At 39.6% G+C, this 25608-nt stretch overlaps 1 protein-coding gene across 14 annotated transcripts in view; it reads right to left on the bottom strand.

The window, feature by feature from the left end:
- CPEB3 (cytoplasmic polyadenylation element binding protein 3) overlaps positions 1–25608 on the bottom strand; it is a 187099-nt gene that overhangs the window by 24421 nt on the left and 137070 nt on the right. For 13 of the 14 annotated variants that reach the window (XM_073904444.1, XM_073904445.1, XM_073904440.1 and 10 more), the window contains 3 exons: positions 24917–25035; positions 11794–11908; positions 2515–2696 (listed from right to left, as the gene is read on the bottom strand). In XM_073904444.1, coding sequence (XP_073760545.1) covers positions 2515–2696; positions 11794–11908; positions 24917–25035 — 416 coding nt within the window. Of the gene's footprint in view, positions 1–900; positions 2305–2514; positions 2697–11793; positions 11909–24916; positions 25036–25608 lie in introns of those variants that run through there. The other variant, XM_073904451.1, reaches the window with a different exon arrangement.

Genomic DNA, 25608 nt, shown 5'->3' with positions numbered 1-25608 from the left:
TAATTAACTTACTTGGGGTCACCAGTGACTAGTGCAGCAGAGATTTAAAAGTATTGGAATCTATTCTAGCTCTAAACTCTATACTCTTTCCACTACAACTGGCTACTCCTCTAAATGTTATCAAGGACTAGTCTACAAGATGGAAGGTACAGTTAACCCAAATGCAGCAGGCAGAAAATAGGCAATGGCTTTCTCGAGTCCTCAGAAGTTCGATGTTCCAAACCATTTTCATAAGCATGGCCTATGATCATACTCACAAAATCAAAGCCACCTCTCTCCTTTTTACCTAGGTCTAAGTCTTGTGGGAAGAAACACTGAGGGCCTGAGTATAGCAGGGGAAGGAGTAGGGGTGGACAATAAAACAAATAGCATCTGAGTTTGCTGTGATTTTAAAAAGGTGCTCAAAGATTGCCATATTCCCTGAGGCAAGTGTACTTTCCTCCATTAAGGAATAGGCCAGGAGGTTGTTAGCCTGGGGGCAAAGGGAAGATAGAAGCATGGGGAAATAGAGCCTTCTCTATCATCCCTAGTACCACCTCCTGTCCAGTCACTAGTCCTGGCTTCAGAGAGGAACAAAGAAAGCATACAGATGAGAATCTAAGGCTCTTCAGGTTAAGTTTATGACCTGGGGTCAGCAGCGGTGAGTGCATAGCTGTCTAAACGTCTGGTGTCTAAAAATCTGGCGTTTCGGGCGCCTGGGTGGCTCAGTCGGTTAAGCCTCTGCCTTTGGCTCAGGTCATGATCCCAGGGTCCTGGGACTGAGTCCTGCATTGGGCTCCCTGCTCAGCGGGAAGCCTGCTTCTCCCTCTGCCTCTCTCTCTCTCTCTCTCTCTCTCTCTCTGTCTCTTATGAATAAATAAATAAAATCTTAAAAAAAAAGAAAAAAAGAAAAATCTGGTGTTTCAGACTCACAAAAGCACAGGCACGAGCAAGTCCACTGGCGCCAGCAGCAGTAAAGAAAACCCTGCAAGTATAACCATTTGTCAATCAACAAAGGTTTATCGAGCACTTCCTACTGTAGCTAAACACCAAGCAATGGGTAAGCACTGGGAACAAAGCAGAGAATGAGACAGACACCGTGGCTATCTCCGCGGAGCTTATAGTCTATAGGGGGTCCCTGAAAGCTAGGAATGGAGTTGAATCTTTATCACACCGCTGAGTCTCCATTAATTCAGAGTGTTTCAAAATTCTGAGAAAGAATTATTAATCAAAAAACAAAAAAAACACCACTACTTACTTTTAAGGAGCCCAGTAATGTAGCAACTGTTTATTTTAGGCACTGGCTTCGGAAATTTGATCAGATGTATGTCTTAATAAAAATATAACTTGCTGAATATTTAAAAATCCACCAATTGAAACTTTCACCTTCTAAGAAATTTAAGTCAGCTACACAAAATTAGTCCAAGTTGACCATAGAGGGTATAGGTAATACTTCATACTAGAACATATTTGGGGTGCCTGGCTGGTTAAGCATCCGACTCTTGGTTTTGGCTCAGGTCTTGATCTCAGGGTCCTGAGACTGAGCCCCATGTCGGGCTTTGCGGTCAGTGCGGAGTCTGCTTAAGACTCTCTCTCCCTCTCTCTCTCTTAAATAAATCAATCTTAAAAAAAAAAAAATGAACGTATTTCCTACTTTATTTATCCCAGTCCAATGTATGCCCTAAGAACATCCTTTGCTGGAAGTGTTAACAGCCACTGTCCAATTGCAAAGGGAGGTGTTCAATACCTGATCTATTTTCCTACTTGTTCTATGAATCCATTAATATTAGGTCTCAGATTATCTCCTCCTACCACCTTCTATTTCCCCAAACTTCCAAAGAGTGGCAGAGCTGGGATTTCAGGGATTTAGACCTACGTCTGTCCACAAAACCAACTGAGCACACCAACTCCCTACATCTCTGTCGTGTGTCCCCTCTCTAGATCAAAGGGAGCAAATCAGAATGCCTCCAGTGGCCAGGCAGGCGGAGCAGAAGGGCAGGAAGCGCATGCGCATGTGTGTTACGTACGAATAGGACGGCAGGGAACTGGAGGGACTCAAAGAGACAGCAGTAATTCGGCTCCAGTGACTGCTATCATGTGTGATCTTGCAATTTTAAGAGAAATCAGAATTGCAAAATTTTATGTATACTCCTGAACATTAACATTCAACGTGAGTCCAAACTTACTTGTTTTAAGAGCACCACAGGGGTCAAACAGGTCACCAGCTCGCAACCTTTGTTAATGCACTGTTGGCATCATCTTTTAAACAGCTCCAGTTGGGTAAGCTAAATTCTGCAGGGTTATTTTCATTAAGTGTAACATCACCTTGGGGATGGGTGAGACAGAAGGTTCATTAACGCCTGAAATACTGTGGGTATGCTCTTTTTCAGGCAACCTAGAGGGACTCATGGACTGATACCATGTAAGGTAGAGCTGCTCACTTATGATCACGAGGTGCTTCTCTCCCCATGGGGCCCAGAAAACAAACTTCATTTCTTTCCCACAGCAGTAGTGATACCCCAAGCGGTTGCTTACCCGTTTGTCAATGTCATTGTGTTGGAGCTGCACAAAGCGGGCGCTGATGGCTGCAATGTAACTCTGCTGATTGGAGAACGCCACACGGCCAGCACCTTTGGGGTACTTCAGCTCTGGGTCCGTATCAATGCCGGCATAGCAGACACCACCGTACAAACGGTCCATGATCATTGCCAGTTCAACTGCAAGAAAATAAACACAATTCGGTATAAATGTTTAGAAGGTACTTTGGCCCAGGAGAAGGAAGAACTACTTAAAGATCATGCAGTATAATTAAGAAAAGGAAAACCCATGTTAGGTGTCATGAAGAGTGTCCACATCAGTCTTACAACTCAAGCAGGGGAACTCCTCATATTTAAAAATAAAATGAAAAAAAAATTAAGAATTTACACAATACACACACAAATTTACATAATCAGAACTTCAGCAACATTATAAAAGGAATGATCTATCAGCAGTCCTCCTGTTCTAATTTCTAACTGTTTAGTCCACTGGAGTGGGCCCTGGGCAGGCAAAGCATTTCAAACAACGCCCCAACAAGTTAATTATAAATAGCCCTATTTACTGACCTCTAAGACTGAAAGCAATTACTAAGTCACACTACTGTATTAAGATTAAGCTATAGAAAGAATTAACTGCTCATTTTAACTAGAGGCAATATATTTATAACCTTAAGATAAATCTCTACAATGAAAAATATGTATTTTTTTGTATATTCTATCCCAACTGAAAAATCTCCATACTAGCCTCTCACACTGAATTCTAAATAATAATAATAATAATAATACTAGAAATGATAAAGCAGCAATGAACATTTATTGAGCACTTACAATGTACTAGGAAACACTCAGCTGCTATGAAGGCAGTAAAAACATATCCATCCTGTACTCTGCTATAAATCCAGAGGTCTGGTCTGCACTCCTTGCCACATTTCTTCTAAATAGACCCTTATATGGGTATATTTACAAAACACCTATACAGAAGGCATTTGGAAATTGGACCATTCCAAAGGTCTGATATCCTAGAATTATCCTCACCATAAAGGTGTCAAGGAGAGACATGTAGCAGTTACTTACCTGGATCCAAATTGCCCGAAGGTAATTGTATACTTGATACTGGATGTCACTTCCTCCACGTATGACCATTTCTTTCAGGCTACTCATATGACTTAAGTTCAGAAGACTTAGCCCTACCCATGGGGAATGACCCAAGAACCCACTTCCCTCAAACACCTACATACGGTTATTTCGAAAGGAGAAGACAGGGTAGGTGGATGATGACCTGTGTCACAGCCAGTGTGCAAAGACCGTCACATCACACAACAGACCTCCATGGGAGAGGGACCGCAGCACAAGCCAGTGAGGCGGAGGAGGAACTTCGTAGCAGATACAAGAGTTGAAGGGCTGAACGGTATAAGAACCCCACCAGATTTCTATGGCCAGAAGGAAAGTCAAGCATTACTGGTTCCTGTAGTATGAAGCTGCTGAGCCGGTAAGAAAAGCTACGTTGCTATGACAGAAAGGATGTCTTTCTACTTAACTTCTTCAAAATTTCTCTCCATACCAGACCACGTAATACTGGTGATTGTTTTCTGAGTGCCTGTTTTTAAGAAGAATGATCTGCAACCAACAGATTCTGGAATTTTCAGAAGGTAAGAAAATAAGCTAGCAATAACTAAGCCCTAGAATAGGTACTTTAAGATAGAACAGCAGAAAGCTATCCCAATTATCCCATTATGATCAGAATTTCTCAGAATTTCTGAATCATATCAACCAAAGAACATTGCTGATTACAGCCCAAGTGGACTCTGATTGCAGTCTTGAGGCAGGATCCAGGAATCACATTCATTCAAATTATGCAATAAGAATCACGCGCATACCCTGAATGTCAGAGTTCAGTGCGTCCTCATACTTCAGCCCAACAGCCTCTGATTGCTTGAGGACTTCCTCACATGGCTAATTGTATTCCAGTAACAGAGACCAAGACATTGAAGGTAGAAATAATTCAATGTAGTCATTAATGAATCTCCTTTATTCGTCAATGGACTTACTAAAATAAGCAACCTCAGGAACTGGAAATTAAACACCAATTTTCCAAAGACCAGGCTTCTCATGGAATGGAATAAGAGAGTAAACACTCCATCAGCCTGGTGGACAGCCAGGAGAAGAATGCTGGCAAGGGGCTGAATGGCACTTGTCTTCCACCCTTAGAAAGGACTCAGGAATGCATATGACTTAGAAAGAAGGTATACCACCTGTAAGCTTGAAGCTCCAGCTAAGGAGGAGAGTTACTATAACCACAGAGTTACTAGAACCACAAGTTCTTCTACAGCAGAGTGGTCTCCAAAGGACTTTTAGGGATCCTTGGATGTCAGAGAAAGTGCCCTCCATAGAACAAACATTCTATTATTTCGTGAATCTAGCTGCTAGAAAATCATCTTCACATGCCAAAGATTAGGTCATGACTGACGTTGCTGGCAGTTAAGTATTTTTGATAGGAAGCAAACCTTCACTCACTTATGTTTTTATGAAAGCTAATTATAAATAAATCATTTCCACTTAGAACCTTATATACAGTCATTTTCTTGGCCACCAAAAAGCCTGCAGACATTTAAGCTAATGAAATCTCACTCGTGTGAAGGGCAATTTTTTGAGAAGCTAGAAGAAACCAAGGTGACTAAAGAGTTGTTTTGGGAAAGAGTATGAAGATTTCCCATCTCTCTTTCCACCCTAATCCATGTTTTAACTACAGAAGGTCTAATACTGTGATCACCCTTGAAGAAAAGTAAGTAATAGTCAAACAACTGCTGTTTATATTTGGTCCTTTACTCAGTCAGCAAATCTTCACTAAAAGCACACTTCCTGCAGGCTAACCTCATGCTGGGCTCTAACACCAGAGTGGTGTTATTTAGGTACTAAACAGAGTTTCGAATTTTTGAGAAAAGTAGCCATGCTTGGTAAAAACAGCATTTAAAAAAAGAAAAGAGAGAGAGAGACTAATTTAATTCATCCACAACATAGGTGACTAACAAGAAACAGAACAAGCCTTCCTTAAGTCCTAAAAATTTCTAATCTGAAACACTTTTGTATATAGAATATAAAAATTCACCTACAGATGTCAAAATATACAACTAGTTTTAGAGACTAGGTTTCAAAGGATTCTTTAAAGTGAATATCACCAGTTAGTACAGGAAAGTCTCATACAGATTCCCTTCCTCCGATGTGGGTGAAGCTGAGCCATGAGGAGGGCTACCCACTTTGACTACCTGGGAGAAGGAGAGAAAAATAGAAGAAAGGCAGTAAGGATCCAGCAGAAGTCAACTAAAACCTTCATGGATTTATCTGTATCTTGTGATCTCAACCCTCCTCATGAACTGTGAGCCTTTGATCAAGGATGTGTCTTATTCAGAAAATGTAGTCAAACTACCAAGTAAGCCTCTGACAGTGAATCCTCATTCTAAACCATCCTCTGTAGAAGGCAGGGACAGCGCAGCTGCCAGGAGCAGGGCATACAGGGGGAGGCTGGAATTCAGACAGATGGAAGTGACAGCAGGCATAGCCAGAGTCCATGTGGACATCAGGAGTTGTCAGACCACTTTCTATTTTTTCCTTCTTACCCAGACAGTGTTCAGAGGATCTGTCTGGTCACCACAGGGGTGGAAATGAGCAGGTATGGTAGCCATATCCAGTGGCATTTTGTACTTTGGATGAGATGCTCTGTGCTCCTAAGACAACTCAAGTCTTCTCATGAATGATTCTCATGAATCAGCAACACTACTGACTCTAATCTACATATTGGCTCTTGTGATGAGCTTCACCGTGCCACCGCTGGAGAGGGAAACAAGAATAGTGCAGTTGTGTGTAGCACATAGAAATCTATAAATTTCTCTGGGTTGTGGGCACTATGCCTCTGAAATTGAATCTAAACCCCAATTATGGATCCTTGGATTTGCTTCTGAATCTTCACAGAGATCTAAAAGGGACCTTAGTTCACCAGAGAGAAACTCATGATGACTCCTGCATCCTACCCTACACCGGGATCCTGTTTCTATCATTTAACTATATTTCAAAGCCAGCCATAGGCAGTGTCTAAGTCTGAGACACTATGAGAACCAAATGGGGTAGAGCAGGAATGAGAACTCCCAAGGGAAATATCAACACATTCATCATTCCAGATTCTAAACTGTGAATCTAGAAGCCAGATTTTCTTCCCCTTGGAAATAAGAACAAAGCAGACAGGAAAGAAGCATAAGGCACCTCAGGAGGATGAAGACGTCTGGACTTTGGAAAGAAAGCACAATTCAATTTAGAAGCTGGACTATCTAGGTTTTCCACAATTGCCGAGTTGGTTCACAAGGCAGTTCACACATCTTAAATGGAGGAAACATGCTCAAAAGGTTCCATTCTGCATCAAATGTTGGGAAGTTAAGAATATTTTCAAATAAGTGGTATGAACAACCAGCTAAGTTAGAGAGATTGAATGTTTAACTTGATTAAATCCGACTGGTACCAAGTTGACTGTTAATACTGTTACTGAGACAACATCTCAGATCTCAGCCTGATAAAGAAGCTTCCTTCTTCTGTGCAAAGAATATCCATACTTGAAGTCTGGAAATCTGAGTTTAAATCTTGGCATTTTTACTTATTGTAGCCTGGGCCAATCACCCCCTTTGAACTCTACTTCTTTATCACTAAAATGAAAAGTCTACCACTGACAGCCTCACAAGGTTATCATGATGATTAAACATACATGAGAGCTCTGAACACACGGCTCAGCACAGAGTGCTGCTCAAATGTTTAGTTTTGCCCACAGGGTGTTCTTCTCTCTACTCCTAAATTTTTGCTTAACATTAACTTGGCCTGGTTTCTGCTCCATAAGCACCAATTCGTCCCAGTCTTACTTTGGCTTTATGCTAATGTTACTCAACCTGCCAATGATGTTTGGCAAAGTTTGACATCAATCGTGGGTGAGCATTAGCTTTTCAGGGGGAAAAAGAACACAAGCAAGTACTAGCATTAGAAAATATCCTAAAGACAATCCAGTTAATCAAGTCAGTGTGCCAGATCTGGAGTTTATCTGGGACAACTCATACTGAACATGGGACTTGGTGAAAGAAAAAACTTCTACTACTGAGAAACCTGGTATGATTTCTGCCTGCTACCACTTTACAGAACAACAACAACAAAAAGGATATGGTTACGATACTCCTATTTCCTAAATCACAAATCAGGATGTGATTCTTAATACATATGAACTACCAGAATGTTTGTACAGAATGTCTGAAATAAATGCTCTTAGAAAAATTCAGGATGCTCTCTAAATGTACACCACATGTCACTGAATATTTACCTCAAGTTTTTTTTTTATTGTTTTGTTTTCCTCCCAGAAAAGCCATCCTTATAATAGAGGGGGAAAAAAAGGCAGACAAGAAAATTTTCAGGATCCATCACAGAATCTTAGTAGGGGAAAAACAGACAGAAAAGAATTATGAGAGCAATAGGAAAGGCAGGAGACCCAAAGATGAGCAAATGTGGGCTCCAGGGACTCAGATAAGCAATCTCTCAAGATTGATCTGTTCTGTAAGACCCGGTTAGAAGAAATGTCAGAAGGAAGTCATGAAGTGGAAGAACAGCTCACATGCCCCTCATTAAAGAGGAAGTCTGAGGGTTTTCCAAGCATGATTAAAGTTGGAAGTGGATGGGTCCCAAAGCTTGATCACTGAGGCAGTCCTCAGATTAGATATCTAAGCCTCTTGGGGTCAGGGTCTAAGCTGGGGTCAGAACACTCATGTTTATAAACTGGGGGAGCATACAGGAACCAGATGCTTCATTCTCCACCTTTTCCTGGTGGCCTCCTCATAATCCCTAAGCCTGGCACTCATTTCCTCTCAGAGCAAAGAGATGCATTCTAGAGAGGTCCTAAGGCCACAGGGAAATACAATAGGGCTATTTCTGAATTGAAGACATGCTGTTTACATTACTTGAATAAAGAGTGGCAACATGCTGTTGTACTTTCAGGTGGTAGCAAGTAGAGAACCAGACAGACTACCCCTTTCCTGGTACTGACTCTCTGAAGAATATGTAAACTTTAGCCACATGATGGCATGGTGAGTCTACCTATAGCCTTTCCTAGGATGAGGGTGGGAAGAAGTGGTGAGTGGAAGAACAAGACCTGAAGAACACCGAGAGACTCAAGGCAAACCACCCTTGACTTGCCACTGTCACTGACGAGCGATGGAAGGGAGGGACAAGAGACAACAGGAATGTGTATTATTTAACCTAGAGCAACCAACAATCAGGCAATCTAACTTTGGGTAAGCATCTAGATTTTCCATTGATATTTTCCCATTTTCAGGTATTTTTTTAAGCCTATGATTTTTTTTTTCTAACCTGAATTTTAAAAAGGAAGCCTTGTCAAAAAGACTGGAAAGACCAACTTAAATTTAGCCAGGGCAATATTGCTTAAAACAGCTTGCCTTCTTTCTTTAGAAGGGTTCGTGTGTTTGTTTGGTAGGATAAGGACTATATTTAGAATAATTTATTAGTGATAATAGTCCCTGTCTAACAATGGGAAGATATCAAAGAGAAAAAGCCTCACAAGATACAAAGGAATAATTCTTGAGTGATAACATTTTAGTCACTGTAACATGTTAAAGGACAATTTTTGGCCTAGGGTGAGGTGAAAATCAATCTGGACACCTAAACATCTCACCTGTTGAGTACTATTGAACCATGTCTAGTCCAGGATCACCCTACATACAGTGCCTTAGATAGTTTTAAGACTTTTCAGAATTTCATGACCACAATACCGTCTAGAAGTAATAAAAATTGCCCTAAAGTATTTAAAAACCAAATCTGAGAATCACTGTGTTGAAGAATATAATTTAGTGTCCAATTACTTCTGAGTTAGCATTCTATTAATACATTTCTTGTTTTCTTCTCTTCTGAAATCTCTGACTCTGTAGATGATGACCTGTTTAACACGACAGTGGGATGTTCATTCAGTTTGGCACGGACGTGTACTTGCTCTGTGCCAGTAACACGTGGATGCTCAATAAATGTTTATTGTTCAAGTGAACTGCATTGTATTCAATTCAAGACTGCCTAGCAGAGTCAAAATGAATTCCTTTAAAAATAGTCTTCTATTCCAAGGCACACACCAGTCCACAAAGCTCAGTGTGTTGCAAAGAAACCCAATTCTATGCACATGGATAAAAGCTGCAGATGTTAATTCTTTTTGTTTAGATTACATGGATTCCAATCTGGAAGGCTTGGATGGAGAGTAACATGATAAGATGCTAATATCGATTGCTTAGCCATCTAGAAACTAGCTACACTTATGGGAGGTGTTGGCATGGAGGAACATTTTCACTAGACCACGTGAATGTAGATTACTATCCACACAAATGTAAAACAAAACCATTTTAAAACAAAAAGCTTTAGCTCAGCTTAAAAAAAAAAAGAACTTCGAGACTTATAAAAGGTATACTCTCTAGGTAGGGAACACAAAATCCCATTTCTGACTAGACAACTAAATATAATTCTTGTCTAATCCTAGGACTTGCAGCATCTTGTGAATAATAGTAAAAAGGGAATTTAGTTTCTAAACTTTTGTGTCTGTGACTTAAAAACAGACATAAAAAGTTAAAGCCAGTTCTGTTATTTTTAGAACTGTGGGACTTTTTCTTTCAGAATTTTGTTTTTTTCGGATCCCCATCTAGAAAAAAAAGGAGAGGGACTAGAATCTGAAGACTAATTTGTACTTGTAGTTCGCTGCAAAAAAAAAAAAAAAAAAAAAGAACTAGAATGCTAGCAATGACTGTCCATTCTTTTAGAATACATATGCGATTAGAAGACTGTCAAAGGGGATTCTTCTCCCTCTCTCCTCCCAAACATAACACCAGTTAGAAAAAGACAGGAATATTCCATGCCCCCACCCACATTTTTTTTTTTTTAAACACAAGCAGTTTAGAAACAAAGGGCTACATTTGCCCTCATCTCATAATGCTGTTCACGTTTGCGTTAGCCCTTCCCAGACTCTATTCTCTGACAGCAGATAAAAGGGAGGCATCTCTGCCGCGTGCCTTTCTTCCTCTCGGCACAGTTTTCCATTAGAGTGAGAACAAGACCTAAAGATATTTGACTTTCTGAAAAACTGTAAAATTACAAACTTCATAATCATAATTAATGTGTTATAAAGTCCTTCAAAATGGAATTATGAATATATCTTTAGATAGGCCTACGGTTATCTTTTAGGAGTACGCTGAAGCTGAGATTTGAAAAAATACATTAGAAATGTTGACGAACATTCAGAACTAAGAAGTCATCAAAGTCAGAGACAATTAGCTGTAATTCTTTTTTATAATTCTTTTTTAATTCTTTTTTTCACTACTTGATTTTAATGGTCCCTGATTTTTCTTTTCTTCTTTAGGTAGAACTGAGTCAGCTTGCTTACAAATAACAGAGAGAACATTGCACTTTTGCAACTACAGGGCAATAATAACCTTATTTTTTCATCTTACTTTTGAAAAATGAACTCAATTATTTTAAGCACTTTAAAAACTTCGTTCTTACAAATAATTTTATTGTATTCTACTGTTAGTACGCTGATCCGCAACTGATTACATTTATCTTTGGATTTAAATATTGAAGTCATTGGCTCAGCATCACTTCAAATGCCCCAATTAATTATGATTCCACCCAATCTCAGCCCACAATTATTTTGTCATTGGAAAGAAACTTAAAAAAGAAAAAAATAGGGAAGCTTTTAAAAAGTCGTAATAAAGATGTTCAAATACATTAGTCATTTTTCAAAGTGCATAAGAAAAACAGGAATCTGTTTCACTTGGGAAGAGTTCAGTTTGATTCCCAGCGACACAATTCCTAGCAGTGGTTTGGCTTGTCACTGAGGGGTACACAGCTGTGCTGGACAGATTTCTGATGGGGTGACTTCTTTTTCTGTCACACATAACAATGCTGACTAGCATGAGAATGCACACTGCCAAATGTATTGTTATTATTTTTAAAATACGTGTGGCTGAGAGCACTGAATAGAATTCATCCTTTCAAAATAACAGTTTAATGAAACTGACTCTTGTACCGTAAGAAAATAAAGCATTTGGGGAGAAAATGTTTAATCCTGAAAGAGTTAGCTCAGTGAAACTTCTTTTTGGAGACTGTGTATAGCTGAGCAGAAATCTAGAAAATATTGAAGACTAAATACATTGGGGATTTTGTTGTTGGTGGTTTTGTTTGTTGTGGTGTTACTATTTCCACTCACCAGCTCGAAGGGGTCGTGGAACTCCCCCAACAAAGATAGTTTTTCTGGGGTCCAAAGGCTGAGAACCATCCATTACAAAGTCACTGTCACTTAGGTTCCATGGTCGAATTTGCACCTGAAAAAAAGTCGTTTACTTGGTCCTTACTTCATTTCCATCAACCCCAAATGAGAATAAGGTGACTAAAGACAAACCCACTGATTTGTGCATTTTACAACATACATAACCCAAACAAAATCCAGTTATTAATTTGTGTAATCTGCATTAGGTGCCTTTCAACAGAACTCGGGGAATCTACTTACAGGTACTCTACTCAACACTCTAAGACATATATCATGAAACCTTCAGAAACCACGGTTCTGAAAAAAGGCAGTCTTTTAGAGACAGACTCGGGGTTTTGAATCAGATCCATTTTAACACATGATAGACGGTTTATAACCTGTCACAGTTCAGCACTTAGCTTTTTAAGAGCTCACCTAAAGAAAGGGAACAGGAACATTAGGAATATTTTCTAAAATTATCTATATGTCTGGCTTTTAAGTTTTTATCAACCCCTAAAATTGAAACCTTTATCTTTCAGAAATACGGTTTAACACAGATCAACACTCATCAGGTTAGCATGGAATTACCAGCTGTATCAAATACTGAAGCACATAGCATTATCTATTTTTGATTTATCTGATTATCCTAAACAAGTTTGGTTAAATAAAGGTGAGCCTAGAAATTGAAGTGACTTTGCAAAGAGTAGAAAAAGAAATCTTTATGGACATACTTCTTTCTATTTGGTAATATCTCTTCACTTGTACTCTGACTTCCTGCCTACAAAAAATAAGGTATTTCATAGAATCGTAACCTTAAAACATATTCCTCTCAATTCCTAACTCAATCATTAAAGAATAGCTTAAAACAAAACCACAACAAAAGGGCTCCCATACCAAAAGGAGAGCTTCAGTACCGCCTGAGACCAGTCACTCAGCGGGCCGGGTGCTCTGGGAAATGAGCTAGGTGTGGAAGCAGAAAAACCAGCGTCTATCTTTCGGGAACACGCCTCTCCTTTCTCAGTCGCACCAAGAGGATAGGAAACAAAACAGCTGAATTTTCATTTCCTTAATATCAACACAATTCTTCATTTCCCCCATTGCTCAAGTGTCAACACAATGCAAAAAAACCCACATAAGATGATTTCTTACGTGGCTTGACTTGTATCTAGAAGTACTCTCATTTGAAAGGTAGTAAATCTATCAATTATGGTGTCAAAACACCTTGAATCAACTCTAGAACTGGCATTGCTCAGTTAGAAACAGTCCGCACATTCCTTATGATTGCTACCAAGTTCACCCCCCCACCTAACCTTTTGCCATTTATGACACTGCCTTCAGCAGTTAGTGAGAAGCAGTAAAATCTCTATTTCTTCCCTAGACCCTGAAAACATGGACCTGTTTGCAATTCTGCTAACATTTGTGCATTTGCTCCACCTTTATCATGTGAAAAAAAAAATCCTTGTTCTTTCCTTGAAACATCTGGTCTGTTTGACTAAATTACCGTTCCCTTGACATTTACCACAAAGGCAGATTCACGAATACCATAAAGCACCACTTTTAAATCCCTTCTTGAGGGCCCACTACAAATTTTTAATTAAAAACATAATTTCTTCATACTGTAAGAACAAAGATTCTAATGTCACCAATAACAAAAAAGTAGGACATATCTTTTTCTACACAGAGCACTCTTTTCTTCCAGTCTTACCCCTGATAAATTTAAGGCAGCTTCAGGACCTGGTAAGGCAATTCCAATCACTTAATGATAATGAATTTAATTGTGGGTCACTTTGTTTCACAAATGAAAACAAATCCCTAGTAGTATCCATGGCGTTCTGGTTTCATTTAATCAGAAGTACAGAAAATGCAGCCTCCTATAATAGCTGTAGGTTACGGCTGCTCAAAAGAACTCTGCAGAAGATCTCAAACCTTCCCGCTGAGAGCTCTCATTACTGCCTCTTCTCCTGCCCACCCTTGCTTCTTTACATCACACACAACCCATTCCCTTAGCCTATTCTTGTATTGTAGATTAAGTAAAGATACAGGAAGAAGACTCAAAAGACAGTAATTATTAAACCCTATTCACGGAACCTGCATTTCCCAGCTGACACCAGAAAATAGCTCCTCAGAGCTCCCACCACTACAGAATCAGAGAAATGTCAACATAGGCCAACATCAGCACATTCTACAAGTTAGGCAAAAAGTAATACTGTGGTGCTGTTTGCACTCTGGTGCACACTCTGGTTTCTCTCTGAAATATAAGCCCACTCTCACATAAGGCACGTTCTCCATCTTCTAAGTTTATTCTCAGCCCTCAGGGCCTGATATCCATATCTTTCTGACTTACTCTTTGAGTATATTTTCTGGTCCTTATTTATATATATAGATATTTCTCTACTTTTTAAATACCATGCTTTCTAAGCTGACTCAAATATACTATAGAAAGGGGTGGAATACAAATAAAAGAACTGCTTTTTGCCTGTCTTCTTTTCTTTAATGATTATTTTTGAGAATGGATGAAATTAGAGCTCTGTTCTAATACGATATAAACTTCCCCCAGCAAAACAACCTTTACATATATGGAGAGCGCTGTATGTATGTATGAAACAACTCTTTCAGTATGTTGTCAAATAAGCTATACTCTGGGGAGTAAGAAGAGCCCCAACATCCTGAGGGTTGGGAGTATAGGGACTTCATCAGACATGGTGAAAATACCCTTAAATGAGCCTGACAGTGATTCCAACACCCCTTCCTGGAGAAACCTGTCCACATTTGCTTAAAAAGGTCACTCTAGAAAGAGGCACGGCCCGTAGCCCTTCAGCCATGCCATGTCCTCAGAGCAGGGGTTATGCAAAATCAAATGTCCATAGGGATGGACAGGTAGCATAAATTTATCAGCCACCCAGACAACAGTTGTTACGCAGGCAATGACACACTGGAGTAAAACATTCCTTTTAAAGGAAGCAGACACTTTTCAGCTCCATCAAGTACTTATCATTTGTGAATGTACTGTCAGATTTTTCCATTTTGCAAGAGTAGCTAGAAATTCAGATTTTTATGTGAAACTTCAAGATTTTAAAATGTTGAGAAAGAATTCAAATGTTAAAGCCACTGTACACCTAAACCAAACTAACTGCAGACCAGATCTATCCTGTGGGCCCCAGACTTGTGATCTCTGACTAGAAAGGTTTACTTACCCCACAGCTCCCAATGGAATGTTGCCTTCCATAAGCACTCATGAGAGAAAAGACAAAAATGGTTTTTCCGTAGTTTCTTTTTTAATTGCGTATTCCTATGGAAACTCTGGTGAGGACTGTGAAACCTATTCTTTGGTTGAATTATTTGCTTCTTAATTCTTAAGAATTAATAATCTGAATTATTATCTGAATTTATAATCTTCTTTGCATAATTGCTTATCTTCAAAGGCAAATCTTTTTAAGGATAAAGGCAAAAACCAAACATAAAGGTAGTGCTATCAATATATCAATTTATGCCATATAGTAACTCTAAAAGCCTTCAAGAAACCTAAAAGAATGTAACATTAATCATATCAACAGTAATGAGAGCACTCATTTTACTTTTCAAGGTTTCCCAATGTGTGTTCTGTGAACAGCAGGTCCGGAGGCATGTTCTGCCAGACAAGCAGTGTTTAGGAAAAGTTACAGGCTATCTCTTCCTTCTTGGAGTTTCATGGCACCCATTGGTGTATATTTAATCAAAGGCTCTAAGAAGTTCTACAGGAAAGAAACCTGTTCAAATGTGCTTTAATCCAGCATTTCCAAAATTTTTTTTCGTAACACCTATTAATATCCACACTTTGGATAATACTGCCCTATTATATTTTATTCTTAGTATGTATCAAAATATGGCATAACAAGGTTGAACCAACTGAACAAAATGTAGAAACTTCACTCCAATCAAGGCCTTTTCTCGCTTATTTCCTACTATTGCTCTAAAAGGGTTGTTCTGGTAGAAATTAACTTTAAGGGGTTAGGAGTATAGTAAATATAAACAATAGCTGTTCAAAGAATTGAAAGCTTTCTGACTAAATTGCACAAAAGAGACGTTTGATTATTTTGATATCAACGAAGAATAAAGTAATTACAGTTCCATGTAAAAACTGAAGCTTCATCCTATTTAAAACTAAGAGTCATTAATAGGGATAAGATCAGGCCAAGTGCTAGGAAAAAAAAATTAGGTAATAGAGTATGGAGTATGGGTCACTTATTTTGACAAGAAGCTATAAGATCATTTTCTAAAAAATAAATTTCTTTGAAAATTTCCAAAAGCCTCTAAGTAAAAACTCAATATAAAATGCATTTTTATTGTATCTTTAATAACCGGATAAGAGAAAACACATAGCTTTAATAAGAACAATTTTTTAACATAAACCTTAGGGCTTTAAATCTCCTTACATGACCAAGCCACCCTATGGCTCTAGAATTCTGTTTAGACACAATTTAGAATTTAGACACTTACCTACCAGTAAATAATAGTATCTTGAGCTCATTTTGAACATCTCACCTACATTTCATCCTTGTCTGGTCATCTCCTTAGGTTACAAACATCCAACACATGCACGTCCTACTGCATAGTGCCTTCCTTTTCATCTATTCCTCTTAAGACAGCTCCACAAAGCAACCAGACTGTTCAGAGTCAACAGTGCAATCTGGTGGCTAACCCAGGAAACTACCTGATCAAAACCCCCTTTCTGCTATGTCTTCTTTCCCATGAATTTCCCATAAAGCACATGGCCTAGCCTCCCTAACCCCAATTTCCTCTTTCTTTTTTCAATACCCTTCAAACTCCTACTCAGGAGAAGGTCTCCCATTTTTCTCTCCCTAGTCATACAATCCTTTCAATCTACATGACTCACAAAAGCAATACTGCAGAACCATCAGGACTGCTCTCCCTAGCAAGCAGCAGCATCGCAGCTCTTCTGACGGCCAGGATGAGTCAGCTAAACTTAGGTGACATACAGCTGCAACAGCTCAGCTGTACTGGTAATGAACTCAGGCCCACCCCAGCTGTCAGCAATTCTATTTTAAGCATCACAGACCTCACAGAATGACCGGAGTGCCCCACAGTATCACAAATAAACTAGTTTGTGGTTTGTGAGGCATCTTTATCTCTTCCATGCTATAAGGGGTTGTTTTATTATTATTAACCACCAAAACTAACAGCCACAACAGCAATAATTACGGTTTGGATTCTCCAAAGTACATTCATATTTGGTATCTCATTTCAACTTAATTTCTTTTTTTAAAAATTAATTTTTGAAAGATTTTATTTATTTGTCAGAGAGAGAGAGAGCACAAGCAGGGGGAGTAGCAGGCAGAGGGAGAAGCAGGCTCCCTGCTGAGCAAGGAACCCGGTGTGGGATGGAGTCCCTGGGATCATGACCTGAGCTGAAGGCAGACACTTAACCGACTGAGCCACCCAGGCATCCCTCAACCTAATTTCTACCATACAGCTCCCTAACAAAAAGGTCAGCCAATTTCCAGGAGTTTAGATGCTACCTCATCTCAAGTGCTGCTCTCCACTCAATGGAGAGGAGGAGATACCCTCCCTGTATCTTCTGGGGGAAGTGACCAGAGAACAACCTAATAGCTCATCTGTTTCAATGCTCTTGATAAGACTTTTCTACCCTGGGCTCCCCTGGGGACTCCAGTCAGAACTCCACTGGGCCTCTAAGCAAAAAACTAACTCTCACACTCAAGCTATTCCTCCCATTCCTTAGGTAGAAATAGATTACAGGCCCCAGAGAGCTTCATCAAAATAGGCAGGGTTCTTCCTAGACAGGGAGCCAGAAGTAACCCTGGGAAATTCTCTCATGCTCTCCCAGAATGCTCCAGGTCCACCATCAGGGTCAGGAAACGGTCTAGGTACAAAAAGAAAACCCCTGCCATCTGTACCAAGCTGCACAGCCTGCCTGACGTACGGAAACCACAGGCTTTCAGCCCTTCAGCTACTTTTGAACAATTCAAATAGAACTCTGCACACTGTTTTTCATAAGGGCACCCAGTACAAAAACAGAGCATGCATAAACTGTGCCCTGAAAAGGGTGATGTATAGCCTTGCTCTGTGCTTGACTTAGTAAAGCAATTATCAATTAAATGCAATGATTAATACCCATACTTATAACTGGAAGATTCAAGGGAATACCTTCTCTCTAAAGGCTTTCCTGACTCCCTCAGGAATACCTGACCACTTTGCCATTGAGCCCCCACCCCATGGCCACTCCTTATAAAACTTTTATCGTAGCACCTTTGACTCCTTACTTCACTTAGTATTTACATGTCTATTTCCTTCCACTGGGCTCTAGGGTCCTCTAAGCCTGAGACATATCTCTGTGTGGGTCCCAACTGTCTGGCAAAGTGCCGAACAGAGTGAGTGCTCTGTGCTCATCAGTGTTCTGGTGAATTAACAAAGGTTTTCCTGAGGGGCAGATGCTGATGCCCCAAGATGTCCAGCCACTGCCCTTCTATAGCTCCCAGATCACTCTCTTCACTCCACTGAAAGCCACCTGCCAGGGATATGGATATATAGTGTGTCTGATCACCAGTGGGTGCCCCAAGGCTTGGCCTAATCAGCACAAATTTCTGATGCCCCCCACCCTCCAGTGACCTACTCTGTTCAGAATTACCTAGTGCTCATCATTGCTGATACTCCTACATCATTCAGAAAACATAAGCATGATAGATGATTTCCTTTTGAAAGAAAGAAGAAACTAGCATTTTTGAAGACATACACTACACCACTGTGCTAGTCGTTTTAAAACATTGTCACACTTAAATTCACCGTAACTGCTATGCCATAAACATTATCCCTACTTTAGAGATAAGGAAACTAAGGCTAAGAAGAGTGAAGTCAAGTCAGAACTGAAACCCAGGTTTATCTGACCCAGAGTCTATATACTCTTTCCAGTGCAATGATGTCCTGTGCCTGCGAGACTCCTTGTCCTCCAGCCTACTGGCCACCAGCCATGCTTCCCAAGAGTCACCTGAACAAGTCAAAATGCATTTTGATTTGTGAATGATTTATTTCTCTCTTCTATCTAAACTTATTCTGCTCCTTCTCAATTAAGAAATGACTGATATATTCTTCTTAAAGCTACTAACAAAATTAGCAGTTAGAAAAGCTGAAGAAAATGATTTAGCAATGAACTGGCATTATATTCAGCTATTTTAACTTCCAGGTTCATAGCCTCAAGCAATTGTGCTCTTGCAGCCAGACAATTTTGTCCAATGTCTACACAAATGTGTATTTTCAGCTCCATGGTACTACAACAAGGATGTTGTTACTGGCATGCAAATCACTAAAACTCTTGAGAGTAATGTACACATAAAAGTTCAAGTTACCTAAGTTTTTCCTGGAAGAAGCCTATTCTTTGAATGAGCTTCATGGAATACTAATTCCACCAAAATCTTCACAAGTATAATCCCCAAATAGGTATATCAAATGCTGGATTAAAAAATATTACACAAATTTATTTACTGCAAGACTTCTCAGAACCTTAATATACCATTTTTTCCCAAATATTCTTGGCTATGGAACCTTTAATTGGAGGAGAAAATGGATATAAAATGCACAAAGTTCTCAACAAATGACATCTATTATTGTTATGAGCAAACCTTTTGTCAATGATGCTCTCAAGAGATCAGTGTCTGATGGGACAGGTGTTCTTCAGAACACACTTTGGAAAACAATAAATATGGTCCCTTAGGGGATGGTATTAGCTATTTTGTCCACTAGAAACTATTTTAGTGTATCAGAACGGCAGCATCTTTTAGACCTCCCTAGAGAGGAATAATAGGTCCAAAGACTCAAACACTAAGAAACTCTGGACTCAAATGCAAATTCAGAGAGTGGGGAGAGGAGAAGGATTTATTATGAATAAGAGGTAGTTCTCTCATTTCAGCGGAGAAATTCCTCCTTCGGAGAAATTCCTATGGTAGAAGGTGCCCAAACCATGAATTTAGACCAAAAGGAACAAATAAATAAATAAAGAAGATTAGAAATGCTGAAGATTTCCAAGAAGGAATATGACAAATCCAATTTGACTGAGCCAAGATAAAATTATAGCTATTGTCTTAGGAGGTAGTAGGTGGAGAATGAGAGTTTAAGTAAATATACCACAAACCCAAGGGCTGAGGCCATCAGTCAAGGAGCCCTGTAACTCAGCCCCTACTTAGTTTCCCAATTTAATTTCCCTCTGCTCCCTTTCATACATTTGTGCTCCATCTAACCAAGAGTTCTCTAGAGTGCTTCATCTAACCAATTAAATGTTCTCCACTCATTCTGCACAATTTCTCATCTGTGTTTACACTGTTGCCTTTCTCTGCAATGTCCATTTCCCACACTTCCACAGCTCCACCTCTCGCCTGGCTAATCTCCAAACGCTTTTCAACTTTCAAGGCCTAGTTCCAATGACACTTCATCCAAGAAACTTTCTTTCATCACTCCAGGTATACATAAACCCTCCAAAGCACTTAATCTTATCTTCATTGAATTTGTTATTTTTCCTAATTTGACAAATATTTTAAAAACTTTTATGTGCCAGGCTCTTTAGGTTCGTGTATTTATATACTTGTTTTACCTACCCATTATACTATTAACTTTCTGAACACAGGATTTTATATCTAATTCATAATAACCAGCTCTAATGTCTTGCCCATAGTTGGCACTCAAACACGGTTTAAAGGAAGGAAGGCACATTATTTTGAAAAGATGGCTGTATGTGGGCTGGAGATAGCTATAATAGTAGGTGTGAGTCACTAGAGATGCTGTAGTGATCAGAGAAGGCTTCAGGAGAGAGATGGCATTTGGGAGGGGTCTTAAAATAAGTGTAGCAATTAGAAATTGAGACAGGAACAGAAATATTTCAGTTGACTGGAATACAGGGTTCAGAAGGAAAGGTTGAAAAAGAAAGGTTGAAAAAAACTTGAAGTCAGACTGGGAAGGTCTTCAGTCCCAAGCAAAAGGATCTGGACTGTCTTTGTACCTAAAGAGGAGACTAAAAGTGCTAGACATCCCACTGGTACATAAACGGGAGTAAGAAAAACAAGAATTACAGACAGATCGGACAGAATTAAAAATTAAAGAACTGAGCCAGCCTCCAACTGGTTTCCAGCTTCCTGACTCCCAACATTTTTTTTTCAATTTTAGGTTTTTCAAATTTTGAGTGGATGACCATGTTACCTGAGCAATAACCAAACTTCAGCTTTAAATATACAGTTGCCCCTTGAACAACACAGGTTTGAAATGCACAAGTCCACTTATATGCAGATTTTTTTCGATAAATGAAGTATAGTACACTTTTTCTCTTCCTTATGATTTTCTTAGTAACGTTTCTCTAGCTTTCTTTATTGTAAAAAAATACTGTATACAGTACATATAACATACAATATGTTTAATCAAGTGTGTATGTTATTGTTAAGGCTTGTGGTCAATAGTACAGTACTGGTAGTTAAGCTTCTGGGGAGTCAAAAGTTATATGTGGATTTTTCAACTCCATGGGGGTCAGCGTCCCTAATACCCCCTACCCCCACCTCACCCCATTGTTCAAGGATCAACTGTATAGCAAAATCAATCTGTCATATTTCAGGATATTTATAAATTACGATTATGCTATAAATTGTAAGGAGGAGGAAGCAGGAAACTTCTAGTATACTCCTTTCAAGGTGTCTACTGTTCCACATCTCTGGCCAAAGTGTTTTAGAAGGTAAGAACCATAAACATCTCCTTCCACACCTTGTCTTGAAGGTTACTGTTTTTCGGCCCCTATTTCAGTTAGTCTATGGCAAGTTTCCTGCTCTATCAATTTGCTGCTTTGAACCTTCAGGTTCAGTCTTTTTATATGTTTAAAAAGTGGAGTCACTTTGACAAGAGAGACCACTGTCACAATGTCTGTCCACTTCACTGGAAGCCTGGACAAGAACACAGCTATCCTTTGGGATGCTTAGAACATCTGAGCAATGGAACTCCTCTTGCTGGAGGAGGAAAAAAAAAATCACACATCTAGGAGCTTTACAATAACTCCTGCTCTTGCCAATTTGTTTACCCTTCTTTGGGACCAAGAAGTCAACTGAACAAGTTATAAATACAGTATCTTCTGCCATCTTTCAGAATCAGACCTATACATAAGGTAGTCTGTGTGGTCATAAATGAAAGGTCATCACTGACTAAAAGTATCTCCCCAATACTATCTGAAATCCACTGATTAGGGATTTGTTTGAGTTAAAAAACAAACATGATCTTAGAAAGGGGAGAGGGGATCTTGCTATCAGGCTCTGTATTAGGAAAACAATCTGATTCACCTAATCCACACAAAGGAAATGTGGGTTTGATTGGGGGGAAGGGAGAAGGGAGAAGGTCAAAGGATAGAAAATTGTGAGATCATTCTGGAACACTGTATATTTCCAAGGAGAAATCCAAGGAGCAACAGAAAGAACTAAACAACAGAATGAGGGCACTAGGATCCTGAAAGGTAGCCAAGCTAAGAAGTAGAAAAAGCAAAAAAGAGCCATGGCTCAGAAGGTTTGGTGAATGAGTTCCAAAGGTTGACTTTATCTTGAGTTATTGCCAAGGTCCTCACTTACTCCCAGTAGTTCAACTCAACTCTCATTCTCTGTGGGAGCATCCAAAATGAGGTGGAATGTACCGAAACTTGGGTGGGGAAGTGTGGCCAAATGAGGTTGGGAGTGATAGATGTGGAGTTGAAGCCAAGAAAGAGAAGGTTTCAAAAATGGAGCCAAAAGAGCTGGAACCCAAAATGGGATCCAGTTCATCAGAATTACAGGTATTCAGGGACTTTTCTGTTTCCCATCCTAAGTTTTATTCAAATTGTTTATGCTGGAAATTCTGAGTATGCCTGGGTTAAAGAAATACGTGATCAGCAGCCACCATTCAGAATTCACCAAGCTCCAATAAAACTGCTTCACTTGAGTTCAGAAAATGAAAACTGCAATAAGGCAGAAATTTGTAGAAACACAAACAGTGGAAGTTAGTTTCCCCATAAACATTACCAAAACAGATAATTACCACTAGTTATTTTCAAAAGTCCTTCAAGCCCAGGGTAATACATGTAATTGGAGGGAAAATAGTCAACATACCACTGCCATCTGCAACCGCCACTGCTCATTCCCTTCTCAAGGGATGTCCAGTCCTGGTGAAGGCTTGCCTTGACAAACATAAGATCCTCCTCCCACAGAGCCAGTGACGTGACCCTTCCAAGGTACACAAGCCCATCTGCTCATCTCCATTCTCCTCCCCTCAATTCAACTGCTTCTAAATCTACTTTGGGCATAACTATCTTCATGTGGACCTCTACCCCTCTGCCTTTTTTATGTATAAATATATTTCAAATCCTCTCCTACAGAGCCTCCAGAGGCTCTCTGGAGGTTGACCATTTACCTTTCAGGCATCGGACATGGGACATGGGATCAATCTTTCTAATCTCACATGATTCCAAAGAGATTTAGAGAAGTTACTTCAGCATTCTCATTATTTATTCAGATGAAACACTGCATACTCCCATTCTAGTCACAAGCACAGCCTCTCCACACTGTTTAAATTAAGATCAAAGTTAGCAAAGGTTCCCTACTCTTTTTCCCGACCTGTATAGCTACCTATCCAAGTCTGCTAACTCCTAAAATATTTGGTAATGACCCCAGAATTTGAAAAATACAGTGACAGCAAGTGTCACACTTGCTAAAATCCTTGCTTCCTCTGCATCAATTATTCTATGATTCAATATCCCCATTCTTTAGTAATTCCTTCTGCTTTCCGTGCTGCAGTCTTCCCCTCATAGGTGGACAAGTCCCAGCATCATCCTTTTGCAACCAACTGTAAACCCTGTTCTAGAAGTCACCATTCTTTTCAGCAGACCTTACCATGTAGATAAGCTCTAAACTTGCTCTCCTAACTATGGCACTATTTGGGACTAATAGCATCATCCAGTTATACCTGTACAAATCCCAAATGCTCTCACATTCATTTTCCTCTTACCTGAGCTGCTCAACATCCAGAGAGAAACCATATGCCTGTTATTTTATAGATAAGGAAATCAAAATTCTGCAAGTATTGGGTGACTTATTCTGAGCCAAGTAGATAATTTAAATGAGCTAGAGTCAAGACTTCTAACTTCTGACCCCAACTCTTTCCCCATGCACATTTCTGAGAATAAACCTAACTGCCAAGCAAGCCCCACGTGTCTGGTGTAAGTCTGACAGGACATGCTGTAGGTCCCGTGAGAGATACCTGCATTGGTCCCTTGGTCTGTATCACTGTTTTTACCCTATGTCCCACTCCTAGCACCAAGTCTTGATACACAAACTCACCCCCTCCTAATTTCCCTCCATCCTACTTCTACCATGTTAACCAATTTCTTTTTTTACTGTTGTTCTGAATATAGTCTTGCCCCTTCTCCACTGATAATGCCTGTCAGGAGAAAGGAAGCAGTCTTCTTCTCTTACCCAACAACTTACTCACACCCTTTGGCTCAGAAACCACAAACTCTTAACACAAACGCTGTATAAGTGTACATTTATTTATGGTTTTGGGTCCATGTTCTCTGTCCTTGCCTTCTCCTGCCCTGTTCGAAGCCTATCCATTTGAGAGTGTGAGCTCCTGGCCCAGAAGGCTCTAGTTAGTCCGTTGTGGGCACCACCCAGCACAATGCCTTGCATTCAGAGGAGCATAAACATTGCCAATTACCATCTTTTTAAAAAAAATAATAAATTATTCCTGTCCTTGATCTGAAATAATGACAGAAACCAGTTGCCAAAACCACTAAGAGCATTGTTTACTTCAATTCAGAGTTACTGAATAGGAATTAGCTTGAAAGAGCTGTAAAGTGAAAGACAAGGACACATTTGTTTACACGCAGTCCCAAAGGTATAAAACGAAATACAGAGTAATTTGTTATTAGTTTCTCATCCACAACAGTCCAGCTCTACTGCATAGCAAGGTCACCCTGGGTAAGAGGATCCTAGTTACCAGCATTCCTATTACAGAAAAAAGGTGATCAGCTATTCCAAATGCATATGTGCTCTAGAAAAGCACCAGCTGGCTGCATATCACTTACCGGTTTATCCTTGATGGTGGGGCTTGACACGCACAGGTATAGTTTCCCGTCTTCTTCCAGGCAGGCATCTATCAATGCTTGCACTGAGCTCTCCTCCTGGAACAGCAGAAAGGCATAGCCTTGGGAGAACAAAAACAAAAGGACGGAGAGAGAAATCAGTATATTAAACTCAAAGTACCATATAAAAATTTACCTGTTGTTTCCCTTTGGCAAATTCTTACTAAAATCTAAGAACTTGAAATGGGACACAGGAAGTAATAGTCACTGAGACACTTCATATGCCAAGCATTGGGTTAGGTACTTGTAGACATAATCTTGCTTAATTCTCATAATTACTCAGGGGAGCAAGTTCAGAACTCCTCTATGGAATTTCCATGAAATACAAGCATACCTCATTTTATTGTCCTTCACTGTATTGTGCTTTGCAGATATTGCGTTTTTTACAAATTGAAAGCCTGTGGCAACCCTACATCAAGTAAATCTATTGGAGCCATTTTTCCAATAGCATTTACTTACTTTGTGTCACATTTTGGCAATTCTCACAATATTTCAAACTTTTTCATCCTTATTATTATATTTGTCATGGTGATCTGTGATCAGGAATCTTTGAGGTTACTATTGTGATTGTTCTGGGGAACCATGAACCAGGCCCACATAAGCAAGTGAACTTGATAGATATTGTGTGTGTTCTG

This window comes from Callorhinus ursinus, unplaced genomic scaffold (assembly GCF_003265705.2).
Source record: "Callorhinus ursinus isolate GAN/ISIS: 27379988/994484 unplaced genomic scaffold, GSC_fseal_2.0 scaffold20, whole genome shotgun sequence".
Classification (NCBI taxonomy): Eukaryota; Metazoa; Chordata; class Mammalia; order Carnivora; family Otariidae; genus Callorhinus; species Callorhinus ursinus.
The sequence above is the reverse complement of the archived record's forward strand: the minus strand, read 5'-3'. Positions and strand labels throughout refer to the sequence as shown.